Source organism: Nansenia antarctica (assembly GCF_963989245.1).
Source record: "Nansenia antarctica genome assembly, chromosome: 15".
Taxonomy (NCBI): Eukaryota; Metazoa; Chordata; class Actinopteri; order Argentiniformes; family Microstomatidae; genus Nansenia; species Nansenia antarctica.
In genome coordinates this window covers 7,304,189-7,327,108 of record NC_137685.1, presented here as the reverse complement: position 1 = coordinate 7,327,108, position 22,920 = coordinate 7,304,189, and the positions used below count along the sequence as shown (strand labels likewise).

At 45.5% G+C, this 22,920-nt stretch overlaps 2 protein-coding genes across 3 annotated transcripts; one reads left to right on the top strand and one right to left on the bottom strand.

Moving 5' to 3' along the window:
- Positions 1-2,026: 2,026 nt before the first annotated feature.
- On the top strand, positions 2,027-6,839 carry LOC308170772 (diphosphoinositol polyphosphate phosphohydrolase 1-like). Of its 2 annotated transcripts, none has more exons than XM_080545610.1 (5): positions 2,027-2,241; positions 3,392-3,502; positions 5,611-5,655; positions 5,823-5,907; positions 6,602-6,839. In XM_080545610.1, the coding sequence occupies exons 1-5, from the start codon at positions 2,143-2,145 to the stop codon at positions 6,796-6,798; spliced, it is 537 nt and encodes a 178-aa protein (XP_080401736.1). In that variant the 5' UTR covers positions 2,027-2,142; the 3' UTR covers positions 6,799-6,839. The 2 variants fall into 2 exon arrangements, with proteins under 2 accessions (XP_080401736.1, XP_080401735.1); XM_080545609.1 differs by having other exon boundaries at positions 6,578-6,839.
- A 5,183-nt stretch (positions 6,840-12,022) lies between these two features.
- On the bottom strand, positions 12,023-16,130 carry LOC308170773 (small ribosomal subunit protein eS10). The gene is made up of 6 exons (XM_080545611.1): positions 16,066-16,130; positions 14,925-15,074; positions 14,289-14,463; positions 13,190-13,267; positions 12,589-12,644; positions 12,023-12,120 (listed from the first exon to the last, which is right to left on the bottom strand). The coding sequence occupies exons 2-6, from the start codon at positions 15,072-15,074 to the stop codon at positions 12,067-12,069; spliced, it is 513 nt and encodes a 170-aa protein (XP_080401737.1). The 5' UTR covers positions 16,066-16,130; the 3' UTR covers positions 12,023-12,066.
- Between the last annotated feature and the right edge of the window lie 6,790 nt (positions 16,131-22,920).

The window sequence follows — 22,920 nt, the reverse complement described above, 5'->3', positions numbered from 1 at the left end:
ACTCATGGAATGCCTCTCGTCCAATCAAATTACTCCGGCGCTCTCTCAGAGGGAATTTACGAACGCGGCCAATATCAATCAAGGAGATACACAGATTTACATCTAATGAGCCACAGTGTGTGTTTGTCTTTTAATAAATATAGTGGAAATTAATAAATACATTGGAAATCAATTATATTAATTGTCTAATTGGTTTGTGATATCTAATTTTACTGCACTGGCAATATAGGAGTTGAGTAGTGCCCTCTGCTGGAGAGAAGTAGTACTGCAGCAAGGAGGATGGGAGGATCACTTTAGACACCAACAGAAAGAGAACGTGTTGCCTTAGTAACTGCAGATGGATAGAGCAGTGTCTCTTCAGTCCCAGATCTGCTTGATCGTGTAGATCCAATGATTCTCATCAGCACAAGCACCAGAGAGGAGGAAAATCTAATTATGTTGTATATTGTTACTGTATTACATATTTATTATCATTTAATATAGATATACTGTATATCAGGGGTGGCTGATGGAGGTAGAAATCGGAGGACAGGCTCATTGTAATGCGTGGAATGGAATGAAACCCACGTTTGATACCATTCCTTATGCCTTTCCATGCATTACAATGAGCCTACCTCCACCAGCCTGCCCTGTCCTCCGAAGTCTACCTCCACCAGCCTCCCCTGTCCTCCGACGTCTACCTCCACCAGCCTCCCCTGTCTTCTGATGTCTACCTCCACCAGCCTCCCCTGTCCTCTGATGTCTACCTACACCAGCCTCCCCTGTCCTCTGATGTCTACCTCCACCAGCCTCCCCTGTCCGCCGATGTCTACCTCCAGCCTCTCCTGCTGTATAATCGTGGAACCCAGAATCTCATCTATTATGATTGAGTGAGATTCATCAAACTCGATCAGTAGTCTTACTTCTAATGGGTCTTTAGTCGACTATGTTGCTAATGTGTTTGTAATTGTTTTTTCTAATGTGTTTTTGTCTACTTGATTTAATGATGTTGTGCTCTGCTCTTTTCATTTGATTGTCATGTTCTCAATGACTAGGATTGCCTGGTTTCCTTCCCTTTATTCTCCACCACCAGGATACCTCAGTTTAATGATTGATATGATCTTTAATGCTTGTTTGTTGTTACCTCTTGAGATATGTTTGGTTCCCATCATTAAGAAATGTAACATACATTTAAGATGGATGGTCATGTCTGTGCATAGGTCTTGACACTTGTCCATAACGCCAACTGCACTTCACTGTCCAGATTATTATTATGATTATCCGACATCAAAATTATAATAATAAAAAATAATTTTAAAAAAAAAGTATGTTTTGAATGGTGTCAGGGTCTTGGAAATTAAATCCATGTGGAATGATTCTATTTGTGTCCCCAGCTGCTGTCCATTACCTGTGGTGCTGAACCAGTTTGACATGATCGTATTGTTTTCTTGCGAACACGTTTTCGTTATTGACATGGTCAAAGTAGCTTTTTTATTTAGTTACTTTTTTGTCGTCTTGACATCACTAGAACCGAAATAATGTAATGCACTCTTGATAATGGACAACGTGGTGTTTTCTTTCAGCAACTTGCATTGCAAAGTAGCGTCATTTGCGTAAATTCGTGAGCTTAGAATGATAAGGTTCTATCTCCGTTTAGGGTAGTTCAGAGATAGTGAGCGTCAAAGTTTTTACATTCCATTATGTTTTGTGAGATGGAATGGAACCTTTGTATTTTATGAATTACTAACAAAAACATTTCAACATTTTAAAAATAACACCACACAGGCATTAATAAACACCTAATGGATCAGATTATGTAAGAAACTAAATTTTGACAAAAATGGAGATAGAACCTTATAATTCTAACGTCACGATTTGCGTAAATTGGTCAATTCTCTACTGCGCTTTTTCCACTATTACCGTACATGCCCCCATTCCTTAATACAAGATACGTAATATTCCAACGCCCCCTTTAGTTATCACATGCTACGTTACGTTATTGGCGCAGTGATCTTCATAATGGCGTCCGTGCTGAAGATGCGCCTAGGTTTGGGAAAATGAAGCGAAGGAGAAGTTATTCCTTTTAAGAGAAACGCCGGGGTTCCCCTTTTCTTTTCTCAGTCTTTTCCTAGAGGGTTGACTTATCACTTTTGGACCCCCGAAATGATGAAGCTCAAGTCGAACCAGACCCGGACGTACGACGGGGACGGATACAAGAAGCGCGCCGCCTGCCTGTGCTTCAGGAGCGAGAGCGAGGAGGAGGTGAGCCCGGGGATGAGGGGGGGAGAGTAGGCCGCACTTACGCACCGCACAGATGGCATTCATAGTGACTATGCTAAGCTAACTAACGTAACCCTCTTCAACTCACTATGCTAAGCTAACTAACGTAACCCTCTTCAACTCGCACTGACAGCCACAGTCATGTTATCAAACGTTATTATTATGATTCACACTCAATTAAACTAAAATATCCTTATCTAACCACATCATGTTGGATTGGTTATTAACATTAACCAGTTGGCCAAACAGTTGAGCTGGTTTAGGTTAGCTTAGCTTAGCGTGCTATTTAGCCTACATAGCTTAGCAACAGGCCAATGGTTTTGTTGGATATCGTTAGCTTCATCTCGCCATCACCTTACTTGGCTAGCTAGAGAGTCTTGGTTCTGGTGGGAGAATGGGCATTAACATATCGTGACGTTAGAATTATAAGGTTCTACTATCTCAATTTTTGTAAAAATTGAGTTGTTTTACATAATCTGATCCATTAGGTGTTTATTAATGCCTGTGTGGTGTTATTTTTTAAATGTTGACATTTTTGAGTTAGTAATTCATAAAATACAAAGGTTCCATCTCATAAAACATAATGGAATGTAAAAACTTTGACGCTCAATATCTCTGAACTACCCTAAACGGAGATAGAACCTTATCATTCTAAACTCACGATTTAGAGATGAACTGATATGTGCTGTGGAGGACTTGGGGAGGTATCCCCACGTTGCTTGTGATCAGACTATATGAATGCTTTCATCAAGACAGTGACAGAGGACATGACATTATTTGGAGGCAATAGCCAGGGTATCAAAGAGCCAGAGAGAGGCGTATGTATGGTCGGCAAACACAAGCCCCTCTCCTAGCACCCTCAACTGCCAAGCTGGTTACGGTCACTGTTTGGTCACCATCGGAACTGTAATCATTTGTTCCTATTGGTTTTCCATAGATTTATGTGATATTATTGAGGATAATGAATCACCTGTGAGCTCTGTGAGGCAATAATGCTCTCATGAGCTGAAATGGTGACTTGGCAATCTACAGTCAATACCAACAGTCCAAAGGACTGACTTCTGTTAGGGCTACTTGAAGTCAACCAATCAATCAATTAAAGTCGATCAATGCTGTGTCATCTCTTTCGCAGGTGTTATTGGTGAGTAGCAGTCGGCACCCTGACAAGTGGATTGTTCCTGGCGGGGGAATGGAGCCGGAGGAGGAGCCCAATGTCGCTGCCGCACGAGAAGTCTGTGAAGAGGTAAGTTCTTTCTGACTACGTCGTTGTGATTGTCAGGTATTGTTGATTTATGTATTTTTTTTATTGTTGTTTACGGCTGTAAGCTTCATGACTGAGACATTGCATGTAAATTAGTCAGTCATTCTGTTTGTGCCCCTTTTAGACAATGACCCCTATCTTTAACAATGAGGATCCCAAGCATCAAAACTTGATATGTTTGATAGGTTGTGGAAACTCAGCATGGGGCTTTAACTGTATTCCTTGTTGGTAAAAGCATGCCCACTTATAAGACATGAAACCCAGCCTGTCTACGCACAGCACTGGGGAAGCATGGCAACATGTAAGCACCTTGTGCGTCCTAGCGTCATGTTACACAAGAGTGTTAAAGGGCCACAGGGTGTAATACTGAGATTAAACACAGCCCTGTAGATGCCTTGGCTGCAGTACGGACATCCTATCTGTATTCTAATGTTCGACAGGAACACCGTTGCCTTATACTGGTGAGATCATTGCTGTTTTTTTGTTTACAGATACTGAACACCATGTGTTCTGTAACTGAACATTGACATCCAGTGTTTTCACAAAGTAAAGACGGTTGCTTTCATCCAGAGCAGACCAGTTCAAGCAAGGACAAGGACAGGAAGTAGTTTTAGATGAGAAACGTCTCGATAGCCTAAATTATGCAGGTCACTAAGACATGTACATGTCCAGTCTCCTCTGCCCAGCTGTCCATCAAGACTGCTTTGCACTTCAGCTTCACTGCCACAGCATCTAGCCAGATAGGAGGCGTCAAGAGTGTCTTTGGGGGCACTTAGGTGGCGTAGCAGGTTAAGCATTGACCATGTAACCGCAGGGTCCCCGGTTCGATTCCGGCCAGGGACATATCCTGCATGTCATTCCTCCTCTCTCTCTCTCACCCATCCTTCCTGTCTAAATCTCTACTGTATCGGTCAATAACAATGAAAAATATGAGAGGGACTGGCCCACTCAGAAAAAAAAAGTGTCTTTCGGAGGGCTTTGGGTTTCAGCACCTCCTGACAGACAGATCTTTGGTGGGTCATCATTGCATAAAGATTAGGCCCCCCTAATGCTGACACCCTCTACCTCGCTGGTCAGGCGTAGCCTCAGCAGCTGCAGTCACTGGCCTGCCGTTGGATCCTCCACTGGGTAACGTGTAGAGAGACCTCATCTCAGCCCCACAAAGGTGTCTTCTCAGGTGTCTCCAGGTAGCGAGACGGGTCGTAGAGGCATCACCTGGCCGCTCCCTAAGCCTCTTACCGCGAGGTGTGTGTGGTAATGGGTCACGGTAATCCCTGCTAAGTCGTTCTGATGGCCATATGACAGGTGATGGCTGCCTACGCTACACTGGGTCGAAGGCCTGCTAGGGATGACAGACACAGATAGTCGCGGGTCAGGGGTTGGGACAGGGGTCTTGTGTCAGACAATGGCCTCCCTGTCCCTGACTTAAACTACAGCCAGCCAGGTTCCCAACAGCGAGGCTACTGCTGCAGAGAGAGGAACCCAGCCTTACTGGTCACGCTCTAAATGCTAACCTGATGTCATTATTATAAATCCTTAAGAGGAGGCGATAGAATAGAATAAGGCTATCCAAGACCCCCTTCTTTCGTCATCAGTGTGTGTGTTGGTTCTCTCCTCTGAGGCCGGGGTGAGGGTGTGGGATGGAGACTCTGGCCACAGAGTCGACGTTTATTTCTAGACTGAATCCAGAAGAAGACACTGTGAGGATGTCAGACGAGATGCGTTGTCAAATTCCATGTTAGACCCTTTTTTAGAAAACATGGAAACATGTCAAATGTATTAAATATTGAATTACTATAATGCCTAATCTATTAGAATGTATGATACAACTGTGCCTGACCGATCCTTTCAGATCTACACAATAGTTTGTTTGTACGGTGGCCTACTGATGCAGTCACTGGTTTGATCTGGGGGGTATTCCATCAACATCACTAAAGGACAATCCAGGCTTTTGTTTATAAATCTCGCGAGACATATCAAAATAAGCCTGGATTTTCCTTTAGCAACGTTGATGGAATACCCCCCTGATGGAGACAGTCTCTAACTTGTTTACTGCTGTTTAACCCTGACCCCACTTGTTTGTTCAACAGGCAGGTGTGAAGGGGACTTTAGGTCGCTTAGTTGGAATATTCGAGGTGAGTTTGGTTTGTTTTTAGTATTAAGATTTTGACACAGTTAACTCTTTAACGAATTTGGCAAATTCTAAACGGGCAATATTAATAATGAGGTGGAGAGAAAGGATTTGTGTTGCTCTTTAAACAGTAGATTGAACATTAAAAAGATGAAATGATATGTTTTACAGAACCGAGAAAGAAAACACAGAACCTACGTGTACGTCCTCGTGGTGACGGAGGTTCTGGAGGATTGGGAGGACTCCGTCAACATCGGTGAGTGGCTGTTGTCCTCAAACAGGAGGGATGACTTTATAATGTTGACTTGTTGTTACTGTGTAGAGCAGTGGTTTTCAACCCTCTCCTCGGGGCGCCCCAGCCGCTCCACATATTTGATCTGTTCCACCACCAGCACACCTGATTCAACTAATCAAGTACAAATCATAATTGCTTTGCACTTGATTAGTTGATTCAGGTGTGCTGGTGGTGGAACAGATCAAATATGTGGAACGGCTGATGGTCCCAGAGGAGAGGGTTGAAAACCACTGGTGTAGAGACTACAAGTGTTGTTACTGTGTAAAGACTACAGTGTTTCCCTCAGGATGTTTTTAGACTGTGGTGGGTTCACTTCGGTGTTGTGAAAAATGTTCTCATCTCATATCTGGCAAAAATATTTGGCGGGACAAAGTACCACTATGGCGGGCCGCCACAGTCTAGATAATTCATGGGAAACACTGGACTACTGTTCATAGCTGCTGTTCGTTTATGGCCCATCAATATAGAAACCAAAGCCGTTATGCCCTCATCTACAGTCCCCCCTGTAAAATGACAAGATTACTGTGGTTATCACTGCTTGTGAGCAGTGCTGTGTTGTTGTTGTTGTTGTTGTTGTTGTTGTGGTTGTGGTGTTTGTTGTTGTCGCCTTGTGTACTAACATGCACTACAGTGGTGTCCTCTGGTCTGTCCACAGGGAGGAAAAGGGAATGGTTTAAAATAGACGATGCCATACAGGTGTTGCTGTGTCACAAGCCTGTGCAGGCCACCTACTTCCAGGCCCTCCAGGAGGCCTGCCTGACCAGCAACGGGACGCCCCTGGTGGCCTCGCTGGGCGGGGACCTGTCCCCCACCTACAGCCTCAACCAGAGCTCCGTGTCGGGGATCAGATAACTACCACAACACCGCCCGCCCGGAGCATCGCCACCACTCTCGCTCTTACTTCTGTTGGGGGTTTTTTCTTTTCTTTTTCTCCTTCTCTTCTGTTTCTTCTTTTCTTCTTCTTCTTCTTCTTCTTCTTCTAATTCTTCTTCTTCTACATCTTCTTCTTCTTCTTCTTCTTCTTCTTCTTCTTGTTTTTGTCTCAGTAATAACATGGTTTGCCTTGCCAGTGTTGTGGCCGCAGACTTGACAAGTGTTGGGTGAAGATTATGAAATGTAAATGTAAATTTTTGACCCCTTTTTTTTGTTCTCTTTCTTTTTATTGACAATTGCATGAGACGTCCCCTCACTCCCTCGCTCCTCCTCCACTCACGGTCCTTCCTAACCCTTAGCGTGGTGTTTATTGAATGCAAGAACTACTTTTTACTGTTGTGATGTAAACGTGTCTACTTAGTGCTTAAGCTCATGGCTTTCGGTGGTCTTTTTAATGTCTTTTCTTTCGGTTCCTTTTCTGTGAATGAATGTGCCCCTCTCAAGGACAGGAAACTCTCTGTATCTGATTGAACAGAGTTGGTGGGAAGTGACTTGTTTTGCATGATGAGCACGGTTATGTTTTGTGTTACACAAGCGGCTGACCTGAGTCTAGTTGTGCAACAGATTAGTCTTTTTGTAGTCTTTGATGAATTGTCCTCATTTTGGCTCCTGGATGTGGTTGTCGATGTTGAGATGATGTCACAGGTTTATCAAGAAAGACAAGGCCCCTCTTCTTCACATGGATCTGATCCGCCAGTGTACAGCGTCTCAATGGGTCTGAACGCTAAGCCAAACAACCACTGCAACTTACTTTCCCTTTTTGGACAGAAAAAATTATCGAAGGAATGTCTGTTCAACTAAATATGTTAGAAAAACAAATCCTTGTAGATAATGTTATTTCTCCACAGAGTAACTTTACCCACTATTGCTACTTGCCCTGTGTGGTGATTCAGGACGTGAGTGGCTGAATGACTGCAGAGTCTTCCTCTGTGGTGGTTCAGGATGTGAGTGGCTGCAGTCTTCCTCTGTGGTTGATTCAGGACGTGAGTGGCTGAGTGACTGCAGAGTCTTCCTCTGTGGTGCTTCAGGACGTGAGTGGCTGAGTGACTGCAGAGTCTTCCTCTGTGGTGCTTCAGGACGTGAGTGGCTGAGTGACTGCAGAGTTCTGCGTCTGTACCTTGTACACAAGGAATGGAAGGACTAACAGGTTTCACAACCATAGGACTTGGCCATTTCCTCCACCCAGCACATATCACCTCTTATTCAAACCAATTCAATGTTTCCCGATGTGTTAATCCTCAGTTTCCTTTAAGTTAATAGCAATTTGTTTACATTGTGTTCATAACATTTATTTTCCACTTTAAACAAGCACTAGACAGGTATTTTTAGATGACTTTGTAGAGGCCCCCGTTTCAGTACGGTCATGAATTTGTTTTTCTGTACCCCTTCCTTCTGTAGTATTTACTCTGCATCCCCAGACACTCAAACTCCTGCTTGACATTGAAAGTAAAGGAATCTAAAAATGCTTTGGCAAGATGCAGAACAAAACAAGCCTTGTACAGTTTGAGACCTCATTTTTAACGTGTAAAAAAATGCTTTTGGATACTAGTTTTTGTTTCTCTTCGACGTCTGGCAAAAGTCTCTTTAGCTGACGTGCTATACTTGCCTTGATGTGGCATGGAGCAGTTGGCTCAATACTGTGAAACTGGAGGCGCTGTAGATAGCATGGAAGACGTTTTTATTGTAAATTGTTTATTTCTGTATAGATCAAAGAGAGTACACATGACAAAACATTTCTCAGACGCATGTGTGAGTGCTACACGTCAACCGTGGCTGTAGGGGCGGACTCGATCCCAACGGGCGGCATTTGGCTTTGAAGTTTGTGAATGAGATATCTTTGACAAACAGTACATCTAAAGGCTAAAAGAACACATACTATTATTGGCATTGTCTGGCTGTGTGGGTGGGAGTTTAAGAGCCTGTTTAATATGAAGTCTGTCGTTAGAGGTGCCTCAAAAGTCCCCAAACGTTCCACAAACGACCTAATCCTAAACCTGAGCCTGACCCGCCTTTCAATGGTTGAAATAGAAAATGGCTTCACTTCAGCTCAGCTCTGTCTCCAGACCTCTGGTCTCCCACTGAGCTGGTCCTGAACCACTTCATGAAATTTATGAATTTATTTAAATATCCCCCCTCTCACGAGACTTTGAGCCTGTTTAAATATCCCCCCTCTCACGAGACTTTGAGCCTGTTTAAATATCCCCCCTCTCACAGAGACTTTGAGCCTGTTTTACTGCTGTCTTAGGGTGTGCGGTGGGGACAAAGTCTTGGTTTATAGTCCCTGCTACTTCTGCTCCAGCGGAAACAGGTTTCTGTTCCGGTAGAACGGCCTGATCAAACTGTAGCTGGAATGGCCAAGTCGCTGACGAGCTGAGGGAGATTCCTTTAGAGCACGGCTGGATGAGGATGAGGGGGCGAGGCCGGGGACGAGTACCGTCATCATGAATGTGTGGATGATGTCCAGGTGTAACAGCCCATGAATGAACAACAATGACCACTCGTTCTTTAAACCTTGTTCCTGTTTTGCCAGGATCATGTGGTGTACATACTGTAGCTGAAGAACCTGACGCCCCAATACCCTCTTTTAGAACCTTATCCTCCCAGACCCTCTCTTAGAACCGTAACCTCCCAGGCCATGTTAGAACCATCACCTCCCAGATCCTCTGTTAGAACTTTATCATCCAAGACCCTCTCTTAGAACCTTAACCTCCCAGACCCTCTCTTAGAACCGTAACCTCCCAGGCCATGTTAGAACCTTAACCTCCAACGCACTGTTAGAACCATAACCTCCCAGATCCTCTGTTAGAACCTTAACCTCCCAGACCATGTTAGAACCTTAACCTCCAACGCACTGTTAGAACCATAACCTCCCAGACCCTCTCTTAGAACCGTAACCTCCCAGGCCATGTTAGAACCTTAACCTCCAACACACTGTTAGAACCATATCCTCCCAGATCCTCCGTTAGAACCATCACCTCCCAGATCCTCTGTTAGAACTTTAACATCCAAGACCCTCTCTTAGAACCTTAACCTCCCAGACCCTCTCTTGGAAACGTAACCTCCCAGACCATGTTAGAACCTTCACCTCCAAGACCCAGTTTGAACTGTAACCTCAAAACACCCAGTTAGAACCTCAGGCTTCAGTTGTCATTAAATGTCTGTTTTCTTTCCCCCTTTCCTCTCATCTAACATAGCGTTCTGCCTCCTCAGTCAGGTAGAACAGGTAATGGAAGTTAAGTTGAGGTGCAAGGAAAATATTCAAAATGTCCTTGTGTTTAGGAGAGGTCTATTTCTGCTGGACTCCTTCAGAAACACATCCTTCCTATGTTTCATGAGATGATTTTTTGATCAGAATTGATTTGATGGATGACAACCAGTAGATTGACAGCAGTGAGAGCCTTGTGAAGAAAAGGAGTGTAGTGGTGGTCTAGTGGATAGTGAGTTGGACTTGTGATCGGAAGGTTGTGAGTTCAAATCCCGCCTGAAACCACACTACTACTAGTGTGCCCTTGAGTACGGCACTTAGCCCTCAGTTACTCCAGGGGGAATGTCCCTGTAATTCGTAATTGTAAATCGCTTTGGATTAAAAGCGTCTGCTAAATGGCAAAATTATTATTAAAATTAAATTTAAATTAAAAGGAAGGATGTTTTTGTAAAGGGTTCCAACATGGCTGCCGTCTTCTATGTCACATGACCACTGAAACGATGATTGGGGCCATCTAGGGGTGGATATTGTACTACAACCCACAGTGAGCTCCACTTTAATGTCTGTTCAGATGGACGTCATGTCTGTGGTAATAGATGCACAGTACTGGGACAACACCCACTTAACCCGTTTACTCTCACATCTTTCTGTAGTTGGGGATGACTGAGTTAAGTTGTGAAAGTCGAACAACTCCCTAAATTCCCTGAAAAAGAAAGAAGCAATTAAACATGTGTTCACTTTTCTCAAGACAAGCCCCCCAGACCTTAGCCTTGAAGTCCCCCATGTCTGATGTCAGTTTCCTCCCAGGCGTGTCACTGGAGCTTTCCTCTCCTCTCTCTCTCGTCATTTGGGATTGTGGAATAAACCAGTGTGAGAAGACTGAAGATTGTAATATAAATGTGCCAACAAATAAACACCAGTATTTCACATCCCGAGTCTGTTGTCTTTGATAGCGATTATGGGGTCTGATGCTGTGAGTGGAGTTACACATTCACCACCCAGCATGACATTTATGCATAGAGAGCATGCAGTTCTGTACATGTTGCTTCTATAATTGAGATCTGCAGGGAAGGACTAAGTTCCGGCATAAGAAGTACAGATTGGCACGCTGGGCTGCCCACGGTTCTCATCCAGGATTCTGGCCCGTAATGAAGGAACAGTGTCCATGGGGCGTCCTCATTCTAGTCAGTCCGTTCTGTTGCTGCCTTCCTGGCCAGCCTCCCAGATCTGACCGGGGGACGCAGGTTGTTCTGGTCCTTCTTCGGGACCATCATCTCAGATCGTAGTCTGAGGGGTTTTGGTTTCTCAAGCTCTCTAAACCTATCATATTTTAAATTCTGAGTGGGGCAGTCCCACTCATATTTTTTTCATTTTATTTGAGATACAGTGAAGATTTAGACAGGAAGGATGGGTGAGAGGGAGAGAGGAGGGATGACATGCACGATATGTCCCCGGCCGTAATCGAACCGGGGACCCTGCGGTTACATGGTCAGCGCTTAACCCGCTACGCCACCTAAGCGCCCCTAAACCAATCATATTATAAACAAATGAAGGGCATCATTACCTCATCTTCACTGGAAGAACTGATGGGTCTCCGGGGAAATCAACCATCATAGAAGGAACAGGATTGTATCCAACTGGCTATGTCTCTGAACATGTTCTGTCCTGGTTTGCCTCATTAACATGTCTATTATGGTGCCTGGCTGGGTTCAGCTGCTGTACAGGTGTATAGGCACCTTGTTCTGACTGAACCACTGGCTGTGTACCTCCTAAAGAGTTTAGTATGAAGATGAACGTCTTCACACCCAATTCTATTCCTAAAATATGTTAACTCACTCATGACACGCAGTCATGGCATGCATAGAAATATGCCTTTCTATAAACAATTAATACACATCAGGGGTACTGACAAAGCTGGCAGAAAGAAGAATACATATATCAAATTGTGTTTTTGTCTTTATTGTACAGAAATTTAGCGAAATTTACTGAGGAGGCCTGCTGTCCTGCGATCCTCGTCCACGTCCAAAGCCACCCCTCTGGAGAGAGAAGAGAGAGAGATGGAGAGAGGAGGGGGGGGAAGAGAAAATAATTAGTTTCCGCAAGTGTCCCAGCTTGGTTGTCAAGAAAATGCAATCATACAGCACATCCTTTTCACACTACTAAGCCGAGCTGTACTGGTTTAGATATACACCCCCCCAGTCACTGAGCTGGGAGGATAATAGGAATACCTGAACCAGCAGTGTGGGGTGAGTGTGTGTGTGTCAGCACAATGATGGGAAGGACAATAAAGTGTCACAACTGTCAATTCATTCCACACATCTGAGTCGACAGCACTCATGTATAGACCAGTGGAGGCAGACATCGGAGGACAGGCTCATTGTAATGCATGGAAAGAGAACGGGTATCGAACACGCATGTGTGATATAATTCATTCCATGCACTGAGCCCGTCCTCTGATTTCTACCTCCCCGGGGCATCAGAGACATCATAGGGGCGGTACTTACGAACTGGAACTCTGTGGCAGCTCCAGCACCGGCCTCAGCCTTCTTGTCAGCACCGGCTGAAATAAAACCAACAGGTCAACAACACTTCCTGTACAGCTGCCTTCTACAATCATACCACACCACACTGCTGTTCACCCTGAATGAACCTTTTATCAAAAAAAAAAAAAAAAGGGTTCTTATGGAAGGTTTTAGTTATGGTTACTACAGATGATTCGCTTACTGAGACATGTATTTATACATCATATATTTCTATGTGACATGGTCTGGTTAAAAGGTCATCAAGTAGGGTAATATCATTTTTCTGTTTTCTGAAAATAGTTGAAGATAAATATGCTTATTTGAATGTTGGTAAAGGGTCTGAATACTTAATGTGCATGGGGTATTTCTTGTATCGCAATTTTAATACATTAACTGACATTTTTAAACACATGTTTTTGCTTTGTCATGCTGTAGTATTGTGTGTGGATTGATGGCAAATTCTTTTAATTCAATCAATTTTAAATTGAGTCTATAACACAACAAAATGTGGATAAAGTGAAGGGGTCTGGATACTTTTAGAATGCAGTGTATATGGATGAGTCAGGCCGTCAGCTGTACTTACGTGGTGCAGCAGATCTCCTGTAAGTGTCACGGTCACCGCCTTCACGGTTCAGACGCTGGGGCCTCTCTCCTTCCATACCTGCAGACGAACAACAACCAGTCAGCTCGCTGTACAACACCACCACTCTAGAGACCAGGGGAGGCTGGCTGATTCGATTCCGATTCACAAGGTCCCGATTCGATATTCGATTATTTAGTTACAATACCAATTTTGCTTTAATATGAAAGAGATTCTCAGAACTAATGCTATATATGGTTCAAGGAACCCTCGAACATGTTGTATTGTTAAAATTATTAATGTTTACATTAAGAATTGGCTCCAAAACAGTTTTTATTGGAACATAAATGACCATTACCAGCACTGACCAACAGAAGTTGTGCAAAATCAAGACACTACAAAAAGTGCTTTCTTTAGTGCAGCTGGGATTTTGAGGCTAAGTTGAGCGTGTGCTCAAAACAGCCAATGTGCAGTAGCTAGCTCCATCAACTGCACAGTGCGGACCTTATGTGACACGTTCTAATGCTTTGGTCTTCATATGCTTTGGTCTTCATATTAGCAACCAATCACAATGTTCACTTTTCTTTTGAAACACGGAACTACGTTTCAACGTTGTTGAGAATCACAACACAAACTCAAGCCAAAATAATGCAAGGCAATGGATTTGGTGAGTAACCCCCACTGCTAACTAGTTAACTATAACACCACTTTACATTTTTAGCAGGCTCACAAAACAAGCTGTGTGAGTTGACTAGCGATGTGTCATTGATTTTCAACAACGCGGAAATGTATTCAAATTTTTGAAAATGTCTTTGTTCTCAATTGATTTTATCTGGTTAAATAAAGGTCAAATAAATACCAAAAATAATCAGATAACTGTAATCAAGTCTGACGACTAATCAATCAATAGCATGAAAAATCTAAACATCTGGAGGTTTTGAAGATGAGGTAGTTAATAGCTAGCAGCAACATTTGTGTGGAAGTGGACCTACCCGTGGGCCTGGGTGTGTGTTTGTCTAGACCTACCATTGGGTGTGTGTATGGACCTGCTCTTGAGCCTAGGCGTGTGTGTGTGTGTGTGTGTGTGTGTGCGTGTGTGTACCCTTGGGTCTGGGCCTGGCGGTCTCGGGGCGGGTCTGGCGACGCAGAGTGGCGGGGACGATCTCAGGGGGCAGGTGCAGGAAGTCCCTGAGGTACTGGATGCCCTCGTTGGTCAGATACCAGTAGAAGTGGCGCCAGGCAAACTGCTCCTTCACGTACCCCATCGACTTCAACGACTGAAACACAAACACGACAAGTTCAACAACTTAAACACACTCCTCCATCTGCACACTCCACCACAACTCCCAACAGCGAGAGACTCAACGTCTCATGAACAACAAGACATTCTTTGCAACGCACTGTTGTAACTTCAGCACAACATTTTGTAAGTAACTCATTACAAAAACACAGCAAAGAGGACCAGTCTATTCCCTTAGCGGTACCTCAGGCCTCTGGTACCAGGTCGCAACATCTGTACACTGACCTCATAACACACCAACAGGCCTCGACACCAGCATCAGCAACAGTGGCAAGCACAGGCCTGCCATCAGTTACTTCATTCATCTCTCACTCACACACACACACACACACAGGGACACACACACACAGAGACACGGACACTCTCTAACACACACACACACACACACACACAGAGAGCGAAAGAGATAGAGAGAGAGAGAAGATAAGGTCCTCTCACCAGCATGGCTTTCATCACATGCAGGTTGGGCACGTTCTTGTCGGTCAGCTCGGGGTGCTTGGGCAGATGCACGTCCTTCTTGGCCACCATGACGCCCTCCTTGAAGAGGAGCTCATAGATGGCGATACGGTTCTTCTTGGGCATCAACATCTGGTGAAACACATCACAGCAACACAGCTCATGAGTATAATACAGCCATCCATGTCTAATGTAAGCCGTTAGCCTAGCTTTAACCCTCCTGTCGTGTTCGGGTCAAATCTGACCGATTTGCAACTTTCATCAATCATAAATATTGTGTTTTACATTTGATTGCCTCAAGGCCTTATGATATCCTCCACACTAGGCATTTGAACATGTAAAATTGCTGATCACCACTTCTTTCATTGAATTTTGAGTGATTTAGTCAACTTTGTAACACCTGTGGTGTTCCCGGTCAAAAAATGACCACCATAGGAAATGAATGGGTAACCCTAGATTATGTTCATCCATTAGATGGAAAACATCCCCATTACACACCCACGCATCCACAACCATTACATTTTCAGTGTCTATTCACTGCAGTTATTCATGTTAACCGCTAGTCTGAGACATTGTTTACAGCTTGAAAGGGCGTTAAATAAAATTTGGTGATGATTAATGATTTTTGTGTTAATGTAAGAGCAGTTAAAACAAACCGGTCAAATTTGACCGGGAACACCAAAGTAAGGGCGGAGAAACGAACACGACAGGAGGGTTAAGGAGTTACGGTTAAGGGCCACCATAGACCATAGTAAGCCTGTCATTGACTGTCAGTGACCAGGATGCTCTAAGCCACATAGCTACTTAACAGCTTTTTAACGGTTACAATGAGCCTGTCCTCCAGGTTGATGTGATATTTCAGACCGCATACATAACAGCGGACATAACCACGAGTGTCAGCGGCTATTGAGTCGTGAAGCTAAGAGAGAGGAGAGCATCTGAACCCCGGGGGGAAGTGTGTGTTTCAGCATCAATATCGTTCGATTTGTGAACACATATGTGTTAAATATGTGAACGTTTTCAACAAAGACACACATATCTAACTAGAAACGAGGGTAATTGTTCTCAATAATGTAAGATGTTAGAGATTGATTCGGATTATTTCGCCCGGCTATTTGCTCACCTTTACACTCGCTAGGAGACCGGAGCCGGAAAGAAAGAAAGACAGATGATGTTCAGGTCTGTTTATGTCCAAGACGGCAGAGCTGGCAGCGCCACCTACCGGCCTGGAGGCACAGCGCCACCTACCGGCCTGGAGGCACAGCGCCATCTGTCGGTCTGAAAGAGCATCGCCACCTGTCGGCCTGGAGGGGCAGTGCAATAAAGACGACAATAAAGCAACAATTATTTTTTCATTATTTTGCAATGCGTTGTAATTATGTAGGCTACAGAATCGTAAATTATAGATGACAGTATTATTTTGTGCAGATTCATCTTTATTTTCTACAGAGCTCGGGAAGGAAAAAAGGGTATTTTTCATTTTTTTTGTTTTAACTCTTCACTCAATTCGATTGTCTCTGGTTGGACCCTCCCCCACCGGGCGCCTCGCCGCCCCCTGCCTGTGTGTGTGCGTGTGTGTGTGTGCGTGTGTGTGTGCGTGTGCGCGCGCGCGTGTGTGTGTGTGTGTGTGTGCGCGCGCGCGTGCGTGTGCGTGTGCGCGCGTGCGTCCTCTCCTCCGCAGAAAGCGCCTGGCTGTCAGCGGTCGAGACGGGAGTCCACCGATCTGTGCAAAAAAAAAGAAAACATTCGGGAATATAGGCTCCAGAGAAGTTGGACACGTATATAATTCGTTCTCTGGTATGCGACGCATGTATGTTTAATGCAATATATGTTTTTATTATACCGTAGCTCTTTGTTTGATTTTTGTTCTAAAGGCAAGTGCAGCGCGCATCTCGTGTTGCTGTAATAACCCACGGTTCTAATGTCCCACTGTACTCCAGGTTTAAACCGTTATATATGTTATGATAAGTCTGATATAACTTTGGTAATTGCTTTAACCACAGACGGCTGTCGTCAGGTTTAGGATTAAAATGAATATTGAACGGAGGGATTTATTATGAGAGTTTAAAAAAAAAGTAGCGATTCCAGGGGGTGAATGAGATTGCATGCTGCTGGGTTTACAACAAAGGCGTGATCCGGGGTAGACTGTTGGTCTGGTACAACGTGTCCAGAGAGTACCCATCTCTCTTGCAATCTCCAATTTGCAATAACATCCCCCAATCCGTCAGTGTTGAACCAGCAGGTTCCAGCGAGGCGAACTTCTGTCTGCAGAGAGCCGTTTCTCAGAGCCCTGTCCAGGGTCCTGATCTCTGTGCTCACCGCCTCACTCACTCTGTCCCATTCAGATTCAGATTCAGATAACGTTTATTGCCATTATGCTTGACACATATAGGAATTTGTTTTGGCATTACATAAGGTGCATTTATGCTTTTTTCACATATACATGAACAAAAACAAGTACAAATACAATGCAAAAACAGGCAAAAACAGGACAACACAGGACAGACAGTGCATGGATAGTGCTGTATATAAAGTGCAGTGCAGAGTTATTCAAGGTGATGTCATGATACTGACTGTGACCCAGCCATAGGGTAGCCTACTAGTCTGCAAACAAAGGCTGGCAATACGATTAAACTGATGTAAGAATCAATCATACAAAGTTAGTGTTTAGTTGGCACTAAAACAGTTAGTTGGCCTCTGAGTTTCTCTAGTTCTGCGCTACTGTTCTGTTGAAGTGCTCACATGCTGTTGTGTCTGCAGGAGAACATTGTGTAAAGTGGCAATAGGTGTGAGGTTTGAGGAAGCAATATGTTTATTCTGAGGGGTGAGTCATGTGTCAGACAATTCCTCCCTCACAGAGCTTGAGGGCCTGGAGTTTACCTCTGGGTCTGGTGTTTACCTCTGGGCCTGGGGGGTATTCCATCAACATCGCTAAAGGAAAATCCAGGCTTATTTTTCGATAAATCTCGTGAGATTCATCAAAATAAGCTTGGATTGTTTTGATAAATATTGAGAGATTTAACAGAATAAGCCTGGATTTTTCTTTAGCGAGTATGATGGAATACCCCCCCTGGTGTTTACCTCTGGCCTGGTGTTTACCTCTGGGTTATATAAATGAGCTGCAGAAAGGACGTCTGCTGTTGGAGATGCATAAATCAACATGTTTCATGTTTGCTGTTTATCATAGTCTGTTCCTTGCATACTAATGGCCTCATGTGTAGTGTTATGGTGATGCTGTTGTTGTTGTTGTTGTGGGCACCCGCCTACGTACACTCTGTTGATTGTTGATGCTGGGACACGCTGCTGAGCTGTTAGAAGAGGCGTGATGTCATTGGGTTGTAGATAATATTCCTCCTGTATTGGATGCAATTAGCCTAGCGTAACATAGTAGTAGTGTGCAGTTCTGTGTGTGTGTGTGTGTGTGTGTCTGTCTGTGTGTGTGTGTGTGTGTGTGTGTGTCTGTGTGTCTGTGTGTGCGTGTGCGTGTGCGTGTGTGTGTATGCATGTGTGTGGATCATGTGTGAACGTGCATGTGTGTGTGTGTGTATGTGTATGTGTATGTGTATGTGTGTGTGTGTCCATCCATGTCTGTGTTAGTGTCTAATTGGATTAAGTCATGTGGTAAATGGATAGCGCCCGTCTGATTTATAGACTGGCCCCGCCCCCTCCACAGATGTGGCTGTTACTAACCTAATGAACCAGCTCAGGATCACATGATGAATGGGGAACCTGGCGCTGTGGATTCCCCACGGAGACGACCATTGTCTGCCTCTCCACTCTCCTTGTCTACTCCCACATAGGCCGTTCCCGCCCCCTCTCCAGCACCAGCAACAGACGGCAACTCAATTAATTAGCTCAGAGTTCTTCTTCTTCTTCTTCATACGCCGAAGAAGAAGCTCAGAGTTACGATATCTCCTCAGAGAGAAGCCTGAATCATGTGGTTCATCGTCAGAGAAAGGAGTCATGTGGTTCATCGTCAGAGAAGGGAGTCAGCTCGAAGATCACCTTTAGTCTCTTTAAGTCTCCATCACCACTGAGGCTCCTCCTGCAGTATCACCTCCCCCCTGCGGGGGCGCTGCGTGGTGGCGTTGATGGAGGACAGAGGACGGCTCTGTTCAGTAAATGGAGAAGGGGATAGGATCCTCACAGTGAGGAGGCCTAGGGTAGACAGAGGTGTCATGAGGGAGGTAGGGGGGTTATGGGTGAGGCAGGGTGTTACAGGGGAGGCAGGGGGGATATGGGGGAGGCAGGAGAGGTGTGATGGTGATGTACAGTGGCCTGCGGAAAGTCATGGGACAGTCGAGCATTTAACCCTAACCCTAACCCTAACCCTTAACCAGGGCACTGTCCCATTACTTAACCAGGGCACTGTTCCATTACTTAACCAGGGCACTGTATGGTGAAGGCTCCAGCTGTGTGCTGGTGATGTGTGTGGTCATGTGACTCCAGTGTGTTCACTATACTGCTGTAGTTATCCATCATGGGAAAGACCACCTATTGGTTGCCGTGGTAGCTGTCCACCCACCAAACAAGCTAATTGATCAGCGGGACCTTTTCCCCATGGTTACGGATCAGTAGAGACCTTTTCCCCATGGTTACGGATCAGTAGAGACACACACTACTGTTTCATCTAGCCTCTACACTATGTAATACCAATGTTATTATGTAATTATTACAGCATGTAACTACGCAAAAACTATAAGTGTAATAAGTTGAGTGAAACCCTTTTACCTGACAACTGACTGTGTATCTCTCTCTCTCTCTCTTTCTCTCTCTCTCTCTATCTCTCTCTAGCCCTCAGTTACTCCAGGGGGAATGTCCCTGTAATTCGTAATTGTAAATCGCTTTGGATTAAAAGTGTCTGCAAAATTATTAAATTATTATTAATTATCTCTCTCTCTCTCTCTATCTCTTCCTAGGTGAGCTCCACGTGGGGCTGGGGATTCTAAGGACACAGACGTCTGATTGGCCGAGCTGAGAAGGTACAGTGAAATGTAACGAGGTGAAGTTAAGGGTGAGGGTTAGGGCGAGAGAGGCAGGAAGGCTGGGAGGCTGAGAGGGAGAGGGGGTGAGATGGTGAGATAGTGTTTGTTTGGATAGTCGCTTTGCATTTGATTTCGTATTGTAACGCTGTATTATTCAGTGTTTTACTGTGGTGTCCAATGAGGTGCAGAGCTAGATGGGCTATCCTGAGGCTGAAGCTCTCATACACTCTCTGTTTACCTGACAGTGTTCCCCACGCTGCATCATCACACACTCAGCCTGAGGCCCATTCACTACCCATGAGGCACTCTGCTGAGGAGAGTGGAGAGTTACATGAGTGTGTGTTGCTGTGTGTGAGTGTGTGTTGCCGTGCGTGTGTGTGTGTGTGGCAAGGCTAGCTAGCAGCACAGGGAGAGGGGATGGGGGCCAGACTAGCTAGCTAGCATCACAGCAGGAGAAAGAAGCGTGTGTTGCCGTGTGTGAGTGTGTATTGCTGTGTGTGTGTGTGTGTGTGTGTGTGGCAAGGCTAGCTAGCAGCACAGGGAGAGGGGATGGGGGCCAGACTAGCTCGCTAGCAGCACAGCAGGAGAAAGAAGCTGTTTGTTGAATGCGTAGGAGTGAACCGTCTGAGTCACTTCCCCCCTGGAGTCTGGGATGAGACGGGGATGATCTATGGAGTCTGCTGGAAGCTCTGCTGCTCCGAGGCGTCGTTTGATGGGAGGGAGGGATCCCTCAGCCAGTCTCCCCCCCCCCATCCCCTCAGGCTGCAGTCTCTCTCAGCCCCCCCCCCCTCCCCTCCACACACAGTGTCTCTCCCCTCAAATAGACCTGTCGGTGTTGATTTGTGTCGCTGTCACACGATAAACAAAACACTGTTTTGTATCTCCTCTGTGTTTACTACTCCATCATCATATCGCGCCAAAATGTTCCTAAATGTTTTGTCCATGGCTGAAGCTTAGTGTGTGTGTGTGTGTGTAAATGGTCTGACTTATATAGCGCCTTTATCCAAAGCGCTTTACAACGGCCTCTCATTCACCCATTCACACACACATTCACACACCAATGGCGGCAAGCTGCCATGCAAGGCGCCGGCCCGCTCACTGGGAGCAATTTGGGGTTCAGTGTCTTGCCCAAGGACACTTCGACATGTGGCCAGCCGGGGCTCGAACCGCCGATCTGCCAACCTTGTGATCATTAGGCGGCGACTCTACCTCCTGCGCCACAGCCGCCCCTATGTGTGTGTGTGTGTGTGTGTGCGTGTGTGTGTCCCTGTGTTGTGCAGTACAGTGGTGATGGTGTTGTTTTCCTCCTCTCAGGTGATTAACATACTGCGGATCCTCTCCTCCAATAGTAGCGGAGACTAAAAGTGTTTTATTCACACAGTAACACACTGCAGCTGTCTGCAGTCAGTCAGCTATAAGGTACACACATGTGTGTTGACTGATAAGACTGACCCTCCCCTCCCCCGCCACTAGGGGCCCTGCCGTCACCTACCCCACCACTAGGGGCCCTGCCGTCACCTACCCCACCACTAGGGGCCCTGCCGTCACCTACCCCACCACTAGGGAGCCCTCCCCTACCTTACCACCAACCCCTCTACCTCCTTTGTCATCTCCCTCCCTCCTTCCCTCTCTACCTCCTCTACCTCTCCCTCTCCCTCCCTCCCTTCTTCCCTCCCTAGTCCCTACCATCTCTATATTCTACCTCTCCCTCCCTCCTTCCCTCTCTACCTCCTCTGTCCTCTTCCTCAGCTGTGGCTCAGGAGGTAGAATGGCGTCTAATGATTGCAAGGTCGGCGGCGGTTCGATCCCTGGCTGGCCACGTGTCAAGGTGTCCTCGAGCAAGACACTGAACCCCATTAGCCCCAACAGCCATTAGTGTGTGAATGTGTGTGTGAATGGGAGGCCATTGTGAAGCGCTTTGGAATAAGGTGCTATATCAGTGCAGTCCATTCACCTCTCCCTCCCTTCCTCTTTCCCTCTCCACCTCCTCTCTCCTCTGCCTCTCCCTGGTATGTGTCTGACAGGGAGTGTCCTGACCTACAGCTGGCTAATAATTGTTGGCCCTAGTAAGGCTGGAGGCCTTATCTCAAAGTTTAGTCTCCCTGTGTGTTTGTGTGCGTGTGCGTGTGCGTGTTTGTGTTGAAAGGGCTGGCCTGGACAGTAGGGTGTGTCATCGGTACAGGTAGTGGACCGTCTCACAGTCTCGTCTTGCTGACAGGAACCGCTCCAAGTGTCTCTCTCACGGACTTAACCATCACACACACACACAGGTTCAGTACTGTTGTTGTTGTTGTTGTTGTTGTTGTTGTTGTTGTTGCTCAAAAGCACAGTTTAGTGTTTAGCCTACATGTTGAGATGTACAACAGTGTAGCCTGTTAAACAAAAATATGTCGGCTTCTTCCACAAACTCTTATAGTCATCATGTTAGTCATCATGCTAGTCAACATGCCAGTCACCATGCTAGTCAGCTAGTCACTACGATTGTCAGCTGGTCATCATGCTAGTGATCATGCTAGTCAACATGCCAGTCACCATGCTAGTCAGCTAGTCACTACGATTGTCAGCTAGTCATCATGCTAGTGATCATGCTAGTCATCATGCTAGTCTCATGGCATACCATGCTAGTTAAGAGTTCACTAGTCCCAGTAATTCTTTTGAGGAGCTGCTCTCTCTGTTCCTGTGTTGTGGCTGAAGGTGTGGTGTGTCATGGTAGTTAACTGACGTTTCCTAGGTTACCTACTAAGCGAGTAGACGTGGTAATTCATGCAAATACTGTATTATGTCACAGCAGGAGATATCTTCCCTGTCCTCTTTACCCTTCTCCCTCTCTCTCTCTCTCTCTCTCTCTCTCTCTCTCTCTCTCTCTCTCTCTCTCTCTCTCTCTCTCTCTCTCTCTCTCTCTCTCTCCTGTGTCCTCTCTACCCTTCTCTCCCGTCGTGTGTTTGGGGTGTGTCGTCCAACAAGCGCTGTGAGTGTATTAGTTAGACACAGAT